The 16,405-nt window shown below is 37.5% G+C and overlaps 1 protein-coding gene across 2 annotated transcripts in view; it reads left to right on the plus strand.

The window, feature by feature from the left end:
* NCAPD3 (non-SMC condensin II complex subunit D3) overlaps nucleotides 1-16,405 on the plus strand; it is a 97,052-nt gene that overhangs the window by 58,843 nt on the left and 21,804 nt on the right. For both annotated transcript variants that reach the window (XM_031960862.1, XM_031960861.1), the window contains exons 23-24: nucleotides 1,261-1,499; nucleotides 11,921-12,000. In XM_031960862.1, the coding sequence (XP_031816722.1) occupies nucleotides 1,261-1,499; nucleotides 11,921-12,000 (319 nt within the window). The remainder of the gene's footprint in view (nucleotides 1-1,260; nucleotides 1,500-11,920; nucleotides 12,001-16,405) is intronic.

Below are 16,405 nucleotides of genomic sequence, written 5' to 3' on the forward strand. Positions count from 1 at the left end.
TGAACATCCCAGAGAGAGCTATTTCATGAAAATCTAGGGTGGAGAGAGTATTCAAAGAGTTTGGCTGTGAAAGAGAGGACAGGTTCAGGACAATAGCTTGAGCCCATGGTATGAAGTAAGGGGTTTTTGTTGTTGTTTGTTAGTTTGTTTTTTAAGTGGGGGAATCTTGAGCATGATTTGCAGTAGGGAAGGAGACTCAGTAAGTAAGTAGAAATAGAAAATTAGTGAAGTGGAATTGCAGGGGTAGTGATTCTAGATGCAAAAGCCAGAGGAAAGGATGGGAGGGGATGAGATCAAGGGCACAGTTAGAGAGGTCAACTGTGGATTGGAGGAAGGCTACTCTGTAGAATATGCAAAAAGAAGCTAATGAGATTGACCTCAATTTTTTCAGTGAAGTATGAAATGAAAGCTTTTGAAAGAGGTACAGAAGATAAGGAGATATTAACAACCATGGTGGGGAGCTGAGGAGTAGAATACAAGATTTGCCTTGCTACAATTAGGGCCCAGTTGAGATTAGATAAAAACAGTGGATTTACCTTAGCATGTGAATAGGAATGGAAAAGAAAGGTAGCCACGTAATATATTGCAAAAGTTCATAATGTATCTAAGGACTGAAGTTTATGGATTGAGAATTCACTTGTTTAAATAATATAATCTATATGTTATCAAAATTAGTTGTGGAAAAATCAGTTGTTCATCAAAATTAAGTATAATACTCAAGGCAGTAATACATCTTCTTTTTGGAAAATTAAAAATTATATATCAAAAGCTTGTGAACTAAAAAAAAAAGTGTTAGTGGGTAGGGATAAGGAGCATAAATAGAAGATAAAGTTTGTCAAGGCAGAAGAAGCACATGAACAAGAATACAAGAATTTAGGACATAGAGGAAATAAATAACCACCAAGAAAATTCAATTCTTGCATTTTGGATTCCAAGTTCAGTGCCTCATCTATTAAGTTTTCTTGGTTCCTTTCAGGTATGTTATTTGTAAGGCTGATACATTGCCTAATAGACAAAGGAACTTTATTTTATTAGGCTTTGATTCTTCATGGAATGCTTCTCATAAAATCTCTAGTATTTACTTTCTTTAAAGATACTTTGCCTTGAACTATTTTTAATATGTGCAATTTCACTTTAGTTTCTTATATTGACTTCATGCTTATTGGTTTGTATTGACTTATAGTAAATGAAAACTTAGCCTCAGATTATTTAGACATAAAATAGAACATGCCATCATTGATTAATTCTCTCCTATTACAGGCAAATTATGTTTACAGCATGAAGATCTTGCAAAGAAGTGCATTGCAGCCCTGGTGCGTGAGCTGGAGGTGTGTGAAGAAGTGGCTGTCCGTAACAATGTGATTATTGTTCTGTGTGATTTGTGTATTCGCTACACGGTCATGGTGGACAGATACATTCCCAATATCTCTGTGTGTCTGAAGGACTCGGATCCTTTCATCCGAAAGCAGACTCTTATTTTGCTGACCAATCTCTTACAGGTATGTAAAGTTTATGCAATTAAAGCCATAAATAGCTTCTATGTGCAAGACACAATATTAGACACTAATATACAATGGTAACAAACTGTCCTCAATTTTCAAAAACTGTAAAAAGCTCAGAAAGTCTAAGTCTTAGGAAAAAGTACTAGAATTTGTCTATTTGGCATCTCCCATTTCCTTTAAGACATAGTAGACTTCTTAAACTCAACTTGTCCAAAACTAAATTCAGTATCTTTTCTCCAAGGCTCTATACTCTTTTTCCCTGTTACTGTCAAGGTCATCACCAACTCCTAGCCCCCCAGACTAGTAACTTAGGTGTTATTCTCAATTCCTCACTAATCATTCTCTTTTCATGGACTTTTGGTTTAACCTTTTCATCATCATTCCTCCTCTTCTTCTCTGATAACTGCTACTATACTGTTGTAAGCTTCTATTGCCTCACATTTGGACTATTGCAATACCCTGCTGGTGAATTTGTCTGGCACGTCTCTTCCCACTGCAATCCATCTTCCATTCATCTACCAAAGTTATTTTCCTAAAGTACAGGGCTGACCATGTTACCCCTGCTCTGTAAACTCCAGTGGCTTGTGACCTCTTGGAAAAAATCCTTTTAGTTTTTGAATCCCTTCATAACTTAGCCTTTCCTCTCCCTTCTACCCCACCCCATCCCTTCCAGTCTTCTTAAGAAATCTTCACCATGTCCTCTTTACTCCAGTGATACTGGCCTTCTGTGTTACTGTTTCACAAACAAGATAATCCACGCCTTGGTTTCAGGGATTTTCACTGGCTGTCCCTTGTGCTGGGAATGCTTTCCTTCCTCATTTCTGCCTACCTTCAAGTCCCAACTAAAATCCATTTTCTACAGGAAGCTTTTCCCAATTCTCTTACTTTTAGTACCTTCCTTCTTTTAATTATTTTTTATTTATCTCTGTATAGGTTTTTGGCACATATTTGGTTGTCTTCCCCCATTAGATTGTAGCTCCTTGAGCAGCAGAAACTGTTTCTTGCCTTTTTTTGTTGTGTCCTTAGTACAGTGCCTGCCCCTAGTAGGCACTTAATAATTTGGAGTTATCTGGTTCTTTTGGAAAAAGCAGTTTTAGAAGAAGGGTGAAATGGAAGGAGACCAAAACTGGGGTGGCTAGTGTTTGGAGGAGTTGGGGAAGGGGTTGCTGGCCCACTTGGCCACAACCCCAGCTATGGGCCTTGGAGGCAGCAGCAACAACATCAGCAGTGGTTCTCACTGCCCAGAGATGATAAGGGAGTTGGATGAGTAGTCAGAAAGAGTTACAGGGGCTTTCTTTACTAGTACTGGGCAATACCATGTGTCATTTGGCAACTCCACTACCCATTGCTCAGTTCCTGGTTTCAGTGCAGGGTGGAAATGGTTTGTGTTCATGGTTGCAAAGGAATAAAGCCCCTAACTGGATTAGAACCAGAATGCTTGGTTACAAGAGTCCCCAATTGCCCAAACAGTTTCTCAGGCTGGTGCAGACTGACTGGTGTCTATTTTGCCTTTAAAAGACACACCAGGAGTGCAAACAACTTACTATGGCAGATTAAAAGAGGCTTTATTCTTTTTTGTTTTTTTTCCTAATTGTTTATTTATTTGTTTGCGAAGCATATGCACGGGTAATTTTTCCAACACTGACCCTTACAAAACCTTTTGTTCCAAATTTTCCCCACCTTCTCTCTATCCCCTCCCCTAGCTGGCAGGTAGTCCTATATGTGTTAAATATGTTGAAATATATGTTAAATCCAGTATATGTATACATATTTATACAGTTATCTAGCTGTGCAAAAAAATCAGATTAAGAAGGAAGAAAAAGAAAAACTGAGAAAGAAAACAAAATGCAAGCAAATAACAGAGAGAGTGAGAATGCTATGTTGTGGTCCACACTCATTTCCCATAGTTCTCTCTCTAGGTGTAGCTGACTCTCTTCTTCACTGAACAAGTGGAACTGGTTTGAATCATCTCAATGTTGAAGAGAGCCACATCCATCAGAATTGATTGTCATATAGTCTTGTTGCCGTGTATAATAATCTCCTGGTTCTGCTCATTTCACTTAGCATAAGTTCATGTAAGTCTCTCCAGATCTTTCTGAAATCATCCTGCTAATTGTTTCTTACAGAACAATAATATTCCATAACATTCATATGCTACAATTTATTCAGCCATTCTCCAATTGATGGGCATTCACTCAGTTTCCAGTTTCTTGCCACTACAAAAAAGGGCTGCCACAAATATTTTTGCACCATGTGGGTCCCTTTCCCTTCTTTTAGATTTCTTTGACATATAAGCCCAGTAGAAACACTGCTGGATCAAAGGGTATGCACAGTTTGATAACTTTTTGAACGTAGTTCCAAACTGCTCTCCAGAATGGTTGGATCCATTCACAGTTCCACCAACAATATGTCAGTGTCCCAGTTTTCCCAATCCCCTCCAATATTCAGCATTATCTTTTCCTGTCATCTTAGCCAATCTGAGAGGTGTATAGTGGTATCTCAGAATTGTCTTAATTTGCATTTCTCTTATCAATAGTGATTTGGAGCATCTTGTCATTTCAATTGACTCATGAACATCAAAAATTGTTAATGAGACTATTACTGGACTTCAAAATCTGCAGGAATCATTGGATTCCTTGACATATAAAGTAATGGACAATAGATTGGTTTTAGACTATTTCTAGACTTGCGGACATGTATAATTCCTCATGTTGATTCATGTTGTTTGTTACATCACTATTAGCCTGTGTTATATTACTATATACTTGTGTAATACCTCCCATGCTGATGGATTTATGTATATTTGTTTCAAGTGAGACCCTTTAGCCCAGAAGAAACTGCCAACATTATATCTGGTTTGGTGAGAGAAGTCAGGGAGGGAATGATCACCTTTTTGATGTTTTTACCTCTCTTCCTGAGAAGTTGGGGAGGGTATGACCACCTATATTCTAAAAAAAAAAAGAAAGTGGAAGATGTAGAGGGCTAGAACTCTGGAGAAGTATACTTGAAAGGAATAATTGATGAGACAATGGTTATCTGGTTTGCATATACTTAGTATTTAGCATGGTGATGTAATAGTTCTCTAGTTCACACACATTCAGTATGCTGTAATGATGTAATTGTAATAACGTATATGAGAACTGGGGACAGGCAGTCAGACCTAAGTCAGACAAAGCAATGGTTTCTCAGTCAAAGAGGTCAGAGAACAGCAACGGCCTCTCAGTCTCCTTGTATCGTCCTCTCACAGATTCATTCTGCAGGTCTGGGTTGGATCTCCAGCAGCCGCTGTCAGGTGGCTCCTGTATGCCAACACTATCCCAAAAGCTAGGGCCTTTGGGTTTGTCAAATACTAGATTGCCATAATCAATCATTGACTATTTTGTTCTGTGAACCTAACTTGCACCACTGATCAACTTCTCTATTTTGGCCCTGTCTCAGGTCCTTTCTTCTATTGCCAACTGATGTTTCTTGAGTTTTCTCTTCTGTTTCAAGGGTTTTCTCTTTTCTGTCTCTCTCTTTTTCCTGTACTATATCTAATAAGGCCTGAATTTTTTCACTTTGTAAGGACCACTGTTCCATCTACACTGATGTATCAGTTTTCCATTGAATGGGAACAGGTGAGAGTGTTGGCAGGCCTTCAACAGCAGCCCTGCCTAAAAAGTCGAAGTACTCAATTGTAATCTGTAACCTTCCACCCAGAGGTTACTGATTGTCAGTCTTGCCTAATCCCAGGCCTTCAGAAATCTTACCCAATCATAGTTCTTCAGAGATTTCTGGCCACTGTCTCTCTGCATAGTGGTTCTCGTGTCTAACAGAGCGCCCAGACACAGTGGCTTGCGAGCACAAGACTTTATTCCATGTGTTCACATCCTGCACTCCTGCACTTACTGAACTTCTGCTAACTACTATTGAACTCCAATTTCTTGATCCCCACTGCTTATATGGGTCTGTGAGATCACATGCACAGTCAGTAAGGGAAGGAGACATCTCTTGTTGATGATGCATTCTCAACATGACCAGAGCTTCCTGTCACTAGGCATCTGTACTGGCTGCAGAAATCATATCCGGGTGCCTTAGGCGTCAAAGCCTCTTTACTTCTTCTTATATTATGTGAGGTTCTTCCCCCAAACCTTATAGTAATCCTAACTGTTGTAAGATGTCTCTTCCCCACAGATTGATGGGGATTTTTTTCAACTATAAAAGGAATAAAAGCTCCTGATTCAAACTTCATATGTCCATCTCAAAGGGGTAGCACTAACTTCAGCTGCTATTGATCCTCCTATGCCAGACATGTAGGTGTCTGCCTTAATCTCTGGCCTGTGACTGGGCCAGTTGGCACCTCTAATGACTACATGATTTGCACCTGTGTCTACCAACCCTTTCAATGGTATGCCATTTGTATAGAAAGTGAGCATAAGATGGTCAGCTGTAATAGCTGCAGTCCAGAATATTTCTGGATTCTGTTTCTGGGAGTCAAAATGTGGGTAAATATCACCAGATTGTCTATTAGGAGTCTGTATCAGTAAACCTGATACTACTACTTCTGGTTGATAAGTCACATTTTCTACCTGTATTGGTGACTGAGATATTAGCTACACACTCCCCAGTTTCCCACATCAGTGTATGGATAGACACTGTTTTGTAAGCACTCTTAGGAGGTGCAATAGTCAAGCCTACTGTGCCTGGAAGCAAAGGATTCATAGGCTGGACAGAGACAGATTTTTTTTTTTCCATTAGTTCCCTTAAAATTCTTAACATTTTGTTCTTCAGATGAATTTTATTGTTATTTTTTCTAGGTCAGTAAAATAGTTTCTTGGGAGTTTGGTTGGTATAGTACTAATGAATAGATTAGTTTAGGGAGTATTGTCATCTTTGGTATATTTGCTCGACCTATCCATGATCACTTGATATTTTTCCAGTTGCTTAGATCTGATTTTTTTTGTGTGGAAAATGTTTTGTAGTTTTGCTTATATAGTTCCTGGCTTTCCCTTGGCAGATAGAGTCCCAAATATTTTATACTATCAACAGTTGTTTTAAATGGAATTTCTCTTTGTATCTCTTGATGTTGGATTTTGTTAGTGATGTATAAGAATGCTAATGATTTATTTGGATTTATTTTGCATCCTGCAAGTTTGCTAAAGTTGTGGATTGCTTCTAATAGTTTTTTAGTTGATTCTCTAGGGTTCTCTAAGTATAACATTATACTCAAAAAGTGATAATTTGGTTTCCTCATTACCTACTCTAATTCTTTAATCTCTTTTTCTTGTCTTATTGCCAAAGCTAGCATCTCTAATACAATATTGAATAGTAATGGTGATAGTGGGCAATCTTGTTTTACCCCTGATCTTAATTGGGAACGGTTCCAATTTATCCAACCATTACATATGATGCTTGCTGATGGTTTTAAATAGAAGCTATTGACTGTTTTAAGTGATAGTCCATTTATTCCTATACTTTCTAGTGTTTTTATTAGAAATGGGTGTTGGATTTTATCAAATGCTTTTTCTGCATCTATTGAGATAATCATATGGTTTTTGCTAATTTGGTTATTGATATAGTCAATTATGCTAATAGTTTTCCTAATATTGAACCAACCCTGCATTCTTGGTATAAATCCTACTTGGTCATAGTGTATTATCCTGGGGATGATTTTCTGTGATCTCTTTGCTAATATTTTATTTAAGATTTTTGCATCATTATTTATTAGGGAGATTGGTCTATGATTTTCTTTCTCTGTTTTCCTCCTACCTGGTTTAGGTATCAGTGTCGTGTCTGTGATATAAAAGGAATTTGGTAGGAGTCCTTCATTTCCTATTTTTTCAAATAGTTTATATAGTATTGGAGTTAATTGTTCTTTAAATGTTTGATAGAATTTATATCCATCCATTCAAATCCATCTGGTCCTGGGGATTTTTCTTAGGGAGTTGATTAATAGCTTGTTCTATTTCTTTTACTAAAATGGGATTATTTAAGTAATTTATTTCCTCTTCTGTTAATCTGGGTATTCTGTATTTTTTGTAGGTATTTCTCCATTTCACTTAGGTTGTCCAATTTATTGGCATAAAGTTGAGCAAAGTAACTCCTAATAATTGCTCTGATTTCCTCTTCATTGGTAGATAGTTCTCCCTTTGCATTTTTGAGACTAATAATTTGATTTTCCTCTTTACTTTTTCTAATCAAATTAACTAAAGGCTTATCTGTTTGTTTTTTTTTCCCATAAAACCAACTCTTAGTTTTGTTTAGTAATTCAATCGTTTTTTAGTTTCAATTTTATTGATCTTTTATTTTTAGAGTTTCAAGTTTAGTATTTATTTGATTGGGGGTTTTTTATTTGTTCTTTTTCTAGCTTTTTTAGTTGCAAGCCCAATTTATTGATTTTTTTTCTCTTTTTCTATTTTATGCAAGTAAGCATCTAGAGATATAAAATCTCCCCTTATTACTGCTTTGGCTGCATCCTACAAATTTTTCTCCATTTATTTATTTATTTATTTTTACTTTTTGTATTTATCCAATTGAATTTTTAAATGAGTTGTTTTGTTCTATGGGATTTTTTTTTTTTTCCATTTCACAAATTCTGTTAAGGAATTATTTTCCATTTCACAAATTCTGTATTTTAAGGAATTATTTTCTTTTTCTGTATCACAAATTCTTTTTATATGAGAGTTGCTTTCTTTTTCCATTTTATCAAATCTGTCTTTTAATGAGTTATATGCCTTTTCCAAACTTCTTGCAATGTTTTCATTTCCTTTATACACTTTTCTTCTAACTTTCTTTTGAAATCCTTTTTAATTTCTTCTAGGAGAGCCTTGTATTATATCAGGTTATATCACCTTTTGGGCTTCATCTGGAGACAATCTGCCTTTAGTCTCCTCAGGGGTTGAAATCTGTTCTTCACTTTCACCATAAAAGCTATCTATTGTCAGAATTCTCTTTGTTACACATTAAAAAAAAAAAAAAAAAAGTTAAAGTCTGCTTTTAGGACAAGGAAGGTTTTCCAAGCTTTCTCTATAAGGGTCTGTGGCTACGCTGGTGGGCTTGGCCACATTCTGTGAGATTCTTGCGTTTCAGGGTTCACTATTTACCTTTTATGTTTGTATTGGATGTTTTCTAACTTCTCTGCTGATCTACTGGCTTGCAACCAGGGAAGAGTGGCCAACAGCGGTAGATTCCTGTGGATTCCTCCCTGTAGATTCTCTGCCATGCAAAGTCAGCAACACCAGCAGAATCAGCAACGCTCCAGGACTCTGTGGTGTCTGCATTAGCGTTTGTAGTTAGCTTGTGTTAGGCTGCCTCCCTCCCATTTCCAATTGAAATAGACCTTTTCTGGTCTGTTTCCTCTCTGTAGATTCTCTACTATGCAAATCTGCACTACCCTGCAGTTCTGCACTGTCTGTGCTGGTGCCTGTGCTCATCCGACTTGTGCTTGGGCTGCCTCTCTTCTGTTTCCAATTGAAACAGACATTTTCTGGCTGTCTTCGAAATTATCTTCTGCTGATAATTTGTTGCACTCCCAATATTTGTGGGTTCCTGAGCTAATTCAGAGGCTGGATTTTTGCTAATTAGTCTAAGGATTGTAGGAGAATATCAGAAAGAAACTTGAGTTGTCTCTGCCATGTTGGCTCTGACCCCAGAATTCTACAAGGGTCAATCTTGAAAAATTATCCAATGCATATGTTTTGAAAATAAAAAGCTTTAATTTAAAAAAACCAATAAAGTGTAGCCATAATAATAACAATAATAACTAGCATTTTTATACCTTAAGGTTTGCAAAATACTTCTCTTTTTTGGTCAGTAAGGTGCTAGAAATAGAATAGAAATCACTTGTTAATTATGTGGAGAGAATCTTTAATCACTTAAATGGTACAGCAGATAAAGTGCGTGGAATCACTTTAAATCCCATTTTAGTGATGCTGGGCAAATCACTTAACTACTGTCTCTCACAGTTTCCTCGACTGTAAAATGGGAATAATAGTAGCACCTATGTCACAGGATTGTTTTGAGGATCAAATGAGATAGTAATTGTAAAGCCTTAGCACAGTGTCTAGCACATGTTATTAGCTATTAGCTGGTATTAATATTTTTATTTAATTGTAGTAATTTAAAATGTAGTGTAGACACAGCTAAGAAATGTTTCAGGTCAGATTTGAACTCAGATTGTCCTGACTTCAAACTATTCCATTGAGCAATCTAGCAACTTCTTAAAATTAACTGTTGTTTTTTAGGTACACAGGGACATCAGATCTTTGAGGTCCATTAATTCTGTTTCTGACATTCTTTGTTTCTTAGAAATCAGGGAGGAGGTTAATGAACTGAATGCCAGAATGTTAGGGTCTTCGTTGAATGTTGTCAACAAGAATGAGGGTGGGTTTGGATGGAGCAGAAAACTGTAAGGGGGACACTGAAGTCATTGAGGACTTCATTCATAATGAATCATTGGGACAGAGGATCCCAATGATTGGTAGTTAGTTGATCTTGCTGGAGCTAAATAAGGAACTCTTCACATGTGCTTCCATTTGGAATTTAACAAAACGTCCTGCCGACTTCAGAAAATCAGACAGTTCCAGTCCAAAGCACAGCTTTCTCGTGTCTTTATTTATTCTTTGTACCTTTGGGCTCAGATATATTAAGGCTATGTAAAAGTTTGTTTATTTTTACATGGAAAATATGTCTAGACCACTATGGTGGGGACAAGGATTGCTAGCCTTTAAAAGTGGGAATTTAATTTAGTTATGTATTCTTCCATTGTATTGGGATTTATAGTAACTTATATGCTAACCTTTTAACTGTAAACTGTAGGATTTACAACTGAAAATAACCATAGAAATCCTATGGTTTCCCTACCTACCATGATTAAAGCTGAGAAAACAGCCTCATTGTGATGAAGATTACCCAGATAGGGGGGCAGCTAGGTGGCACAGTAGATAAAGTGCCAGGCCTGAAGTCAGGAAGACTCATCTTTCTGAGTTCAAATCTATTATCAGACATTTTTTAACTCGGTGTTATTGTGAACAAGTCACTTAACCTGTTTGCTTGAGTTTCTGCATCTGTAAAATAAACTGGAGAAAGAAATAATAAACCCTCCAGTATCTTTGCCAAGAAAACCCCCAAATGGGGTTTGGAAGAGCTGGACATGAGAACAATACCACCCATGTAAAAAGTCGTACACTTGAACCAAGATCCTCTGTTTCCAAATTCACTTTTCCATTTCCATTTTTTTATTCTGCCTTCAAGCTCAGTCACCAAGCAGTTATTAAGAGCCTACTTATTGTTGTGCTTAGTTCTTGACAAAAAACCAAATGACATCACTGTGTTAGAGTCAGATACAGTGTGTCTGCTTGTGGTTGATCAGACCAAAACGAGCTTGGAGTGCTCTGCTGCAGTTGGACATAAACTTTCCAACATTTGAACATTTGGGATGGATTCTTTAATTGTATGCATCACGTTTCTTTCGGGCTAATTCAATTCTGCTTCACTCATTAGAGCAAAGCACCTTCCCTTGTGAGGACATGCCATGCTGAGCGTCTCCCATTTCATACAATAGATTCTAAAGTTCTTAAGAGAGGCCTGGCCACCTTGTGAGCACTTGCCCTGTATGAATGAATTCTCCAAAAAATACTCTTTTTAGCAAGCATACATTTGGCTTTCAACTATTGTGGCCAGCCCAATGGAGTTGCATTCTCCTCAGTAGAGTTGGAATGTTTGGCTGATTAGTTTGAGAAAGAACCTCAGAGTCTGTTACATTATCCTGCCAATGGTCTTCAGAATCTTCCTGAGATAATTCACATGGAAGAGATTCTGTTTCCTGGCATGGCATTGGTACTGTCCATGTTTCATAGGCATACAACAAGAGGTAGGGGCAGCTAAATGGCACAGTGGATAGACATCAGCCCTGAAGTCAGGAGGACCCAAGTTCAAATCTGCCTTCAGACATTTAACACTTCCTTCCTGTGTAACTCTGGGCAAGTCACTTATCCCCAGTTCCCTTGCAGAAAAAAGAAAAGAAAAGAAAAGAGAGAGAGAGAGAATGAAGAGCCTACTATAACATGGCTGACTTTGAGTCATTTTATCACTACTAGTGATGATTTCTAACTGATTTGTCTACACTGTCAGCAGTATTTTTTCCTGACAAGAGATTGGTTTTTGAGATGGTTGATATAGATTATGTGGCTACTGAACAGAGCAAAGTATGTGAGCCTGTGGTTGACTTATTGGATAAATAAGTTCTTGATTTTCATATCATTAGAACCTAAGTCTAATCTCATCAGTTCAATTACTGATGAACAACAGAAAAAAAAAATGAATATCGAAAAGAGCTGACATTAACTAGAGGAAAGCTACTTTAGGAAACTAGGCAATGAATATACTTAAGATCTATGTATTTAGCAAATCTTGAAATATTCTGTTTTCTGTCCCCCTAGGAAGAATTTGTGAAATGGAAGGGATCACTCTTCTTTAGGTTTGTAAGTTCTCTAGTGGATCAACATCCAGAAATTTCCAGGTATGATATATCTTTTCCCCAAAATTTAAATTACATTTAGTTTCAAAAAATATAAGCTTTATTTTATAGAGCTGATATGTAAAGAAAAGAATCTTAAGAGTTGGAATAAAGCCCTGTGTATATGAGCATATGAATAAATAAATTCATTCATTAAGCACTTATTATGTGCAAAGTACTAGAGATGTAAATAACAAAGCAGAGATCATTTTTGAATTAGGGAAACACCACATATGGGAGATTTCAGCTGCAAGTCAGAGAGAAAGGCCTCAATAGTCCTTAGTGAAAGTATAAGGATTTATATAGCACCAACTATGCCAGACACTATACTTAAAGCTTTTTAAAAAATAAATATTTATCTCATTTGATCCTTATAACTACCATTTGATACAGGTGCTATTATTATCCTCATTTTGTTGTTATTTAGTCATTTTTCAGTTGTGTCAAACCCTTTGTGACCCCATTTGGGATTTGGGACCCCATTTCTTTCTCCAGCTTATTTTACAGATGAAGAAACTGAGGCAAATGGTTACCCCTCCACAATAGGTCTTCCAGACATTTTCATACAGCTTCCTATGGCTCCCCTTCCCCCTTCCTTCTCTGTTGAGGAATTTGCCTGGTATTGTTTTGAAAAAATTGAGGTCTTTCACTGAGAGCTCCTTTCTTTCCCTTCCTCCTTATATACCTTATATAGCTACGAAATATCTGAGACTAGGTTTAAATTCAGGAAGATGAGTCTTTCTCATTCCAGGCCTGGTTCTCTATCCATTGTTTTACCTAACTGCCCATTTTAAGTTGAAGAAATTAAGATAAACTAAAGATAAGTGATTTTGGACAACATAGCTAGTAAGTTTCTTAGGCTGAATTTGAATTCAAATCTTCCTGACCCTAGGCCTAGTGCTTTCTCCACTGAGCTACCTCTGGGCTACTGCAGCAAGCAGATGGCAGTGGATTTTTCTTTGAAACATTTACATTGATAGATTACTATCTGTTTCTGATTTTGAACCATTTGACAAGTCACAAGAGATGAGTCTTATAAGGGTGAGACACTTAGATATAGGAGCTAGGAAAGAAAAGAAAACATGGTACTTTGCCAATGTTAATTCCTATCCTTCTGTAACAGATTTCCTTTGAAATTTATTTTCAAGGGGATGAGAAATGGTCTGTGACAGAACATGCAACTGCTGGATTATGTTGTATGAATAATATTTTAGAGCAAGTCTGAAACTGGAAAAGGGCATATTGAATACCATGGCAAAAGCAACCATTATTGGGAAAAGGTCTTGAAGGAGTTCATTAACTATAAATAGCTTATAATAATGGGTCTCTGTGGTTCTAAATATGGTCTCAAATATCTTCCTCTATGCTTTTTGTAGAAGGACTTTAGTTTCCATCAGATATTTTTTATGAGAACATTTCATATGTAACAAAACAGTAATAGAAGATTAATGGTCTAGTTCACATTCTCTAAAGCCATAAATATAAAGTCAAGCTTTCCTCCCCTAGTTTCTTCATTTCCCACCTCTAAACCACCCACCCCTTCCATCATATCCTCTGGAACACAGAGAATTGCTCCAAACTTACTGACATTTAAGTCTTTCCATTCCTTCCATCCTCTGACTTTTACTGAGTCTTATTTCCCTCCTATGATGACAGAGACTCTGGCTCCCCTTTCAGTGCTCATTTCTACTATTCTTCTCCTCCCATTGGTCGAGTGAATTTAGTGCCTGGTTCAGTGTATTTCTTCTCTCCAGTTCCTTTCCCCATGCTAGGGGACTTCAATATATATATTGATAATCCTTCAAACACCCTGACTCCTAGTGCTTTAACTTATTCATTTTCCGTTTCATGTTTTTCTGTCTCACCTTAGCCACGTACAAACATGGTCATACCTTTTTGATCTCACTATCCCTCACAAATGTACCACTTTTCATGTGTATGAACTCTGAAATTTCCTTTGATCACAGCCTGTTAGCATAGTGTCTCTCCTTCTGCCTTCTGGTGAGAAAACATACTCTTTGTCTACACTGTACACTGACCCCTCCATGCTTTCTTTTTTATTTTATTTATTTATTTATTTATTTTAAATAACTTTTTATTGACAGAACCCATGCCAGGGTAATTTTTTACAGCATTATTTATCCCTTGCACTCACTTCTGTATGTGCTTTCTTTTTTATGCTCTTTCCCTATCTAGACCCTTGGTGAAGCAGTTCAGCTCTACAGTTTTCTTCTCTTGATTTCTTGGTCCCTTTATATTGCCATTTGTACCCCGCCAAACTTTTGCCTTGGGTCACTCCTACTATTTTCAGTCCTTGCTCTTGTGTGTGTGTTGCTGAACCAAGGTGGACTGTTATATAATCTCAGCTGGGTTCTAACTGCTGTCTAAGCAATGCTTTCCACCTCCCTTATTAAGTCACTGAAGAACAAGGCAGTGCTATGAGTAGAGAGTGGCCTGGAGTCAAGAAGACTCATTTTCCTGAGTTCCTATCCGGCCTCTGACACTCACTGGTTGTGTGACCCTGGGTAGGTCACTCAACCCCATTTGTCTCAGCTCCTCATCTACAAAATGAGTTGGAGAAGGAAATGACAAACACCTCCATTGTCTTCACCAGGAACACTCCAAAAGAGGTCATGACTGAACAACAAAATTTAATTCACTATTCCACCCTCCACAATAGCTCTTCCAGACATTTTCATACAGTTTCCTATGGCTCCCCCTCCGCCTTCCTTCTCATTTGAGAACTTTGCCTGGTATTGCTTTGAAAAAATTGAGGTCTTTCACTGAGAGCTCCTTCTTTTCCCTTCCTCCTTACCCCACATCAGCCAGATGCTTTCTTTTCTATTTCCTTTTTTTAATCTCATCTCATATGAAGAGATGACCCTTCTCCTTAACAAAGTCAATCCCTCTAGATCAGGGCTTCTTAGACTTTTTCCATTCATGACTCCTTTTCATCTGAGAAACTTTTATATAACCCCAGGTATATGAAATAGGCATACAAATCAAATATTCACTGATAATAAATCATAATTTCACAACTCTCACATTCAGTTTTGGTACCCATATAGAATCATGACCACAGTTTTAAGAAGCTTTACTTTACATGCTTAAGTGATCCCATTTCTCTTTTATCTTCCCCAGCAGATTGCCCACTTCTGACATCTCCACTCTGCATTGTCTTGAATTTCTCCCTTTCTATTGGTTACTTCCCTACAAACATGCCTATGTCTCTTACGTTTTTATATAGCTCTCACTTATTCCATCCATCGCAATTACCTCTTGTCCCATCTCTCTAGTCTTTTTGGCCATCTTTCCCTAGAAGGCTATCTGCAAGGTACCTTCACTTTCTCTTCTCATTCTTGTCTTAAATTTCTGTGGTCATTTGACTGAATAGCTCTCCAAAATTACCAGTGATACTCTAATTGCCAGATCCAGTAGCCTTTACTCAAAACTCATTCTTCTTACCTATCTGCAGCTTTTGATACTGTTAGTCACTCTGTTGTTCTTGATATTCTTTTCTTTCTAAATTTTCAAGATACTGCTTTCTCCTAGTTTTGTGGATTTGTGGGGCAGTTTTTTTTCTATTGGTCTGAGGGCTCCTATTCAGTCTCCTTTGGAGGATTTTCATCTGGGTCATTCCTGCTAAGTGCAGACATTTCACAGGAAGTTGTCCTGGACTCTCTTCTCTTTTCTCTCTTAATTCTTTCCCTTGGTGATCTCATCAGCCCCCATGGATTGATTCAATTACCATTTCTATCTCGATTCTCAAATCTATATATAACCTGATCTCTCTGCTGACTTCCAGCATTATATCTCCAATCTGCCTATTAGACATCTAAAACTGTATGTCCTGTAAACATCTTAAACTCAGCATTCCCCCACTGAACTAATTATTTCTACCCCTAAACCCGTTTTCTTCCTGAACTTTTCTATTATTGCTACCACCATTCTCCCAGTCCCTCAGACTCACAACTTAGCTGTCATCTTCAGTTCCTCATTCTCACTACTCATATAGTCTGTTGCTACCTTTGTAACATCTTTCAATTATTCCTTCTTCATTTTTCTGATACTGCCAATACCCTGATGCAATCATCTAATTTCTCCTGAACTGATGCAATGACCTATTGGTGAATTTGTCTGCCTCCAGTCTTTTCCCAGTCCAATCCATTCTCCACTCAGCCACCAATGTGATTTTCCTAAATTTCTTGTCTGACCATGTCACTCCCCTACTTAGTTGCTCCTTGTTGCCTCAGGATCAAATACAAAATACTGAGTTGCATTCAGAACCCTTCAGAAATTAGGACTCTCTTGCTTGCCACTTTTATACCCCTCCATGTACAATTTGATGTAGTGACAGTTGCCTTGTTGCTGTTCCATGAATAAGACACTCCATCGCCAGGCTCCAGGC

Source organism: Sarcophilus harrisii, chromosome 3 (genome assembly GCF_902635505.1).
Source record: "Sarcophilus harrisii chromosome 3, mSarHar1.11, whole genome shotgun sequence".
NCBI lineage: Eukaryota > Metazoa > Chordata > Mammalia > Dasyuromorphia > Dasyuridae > Sarcophilus > Sarcophilus harrisii.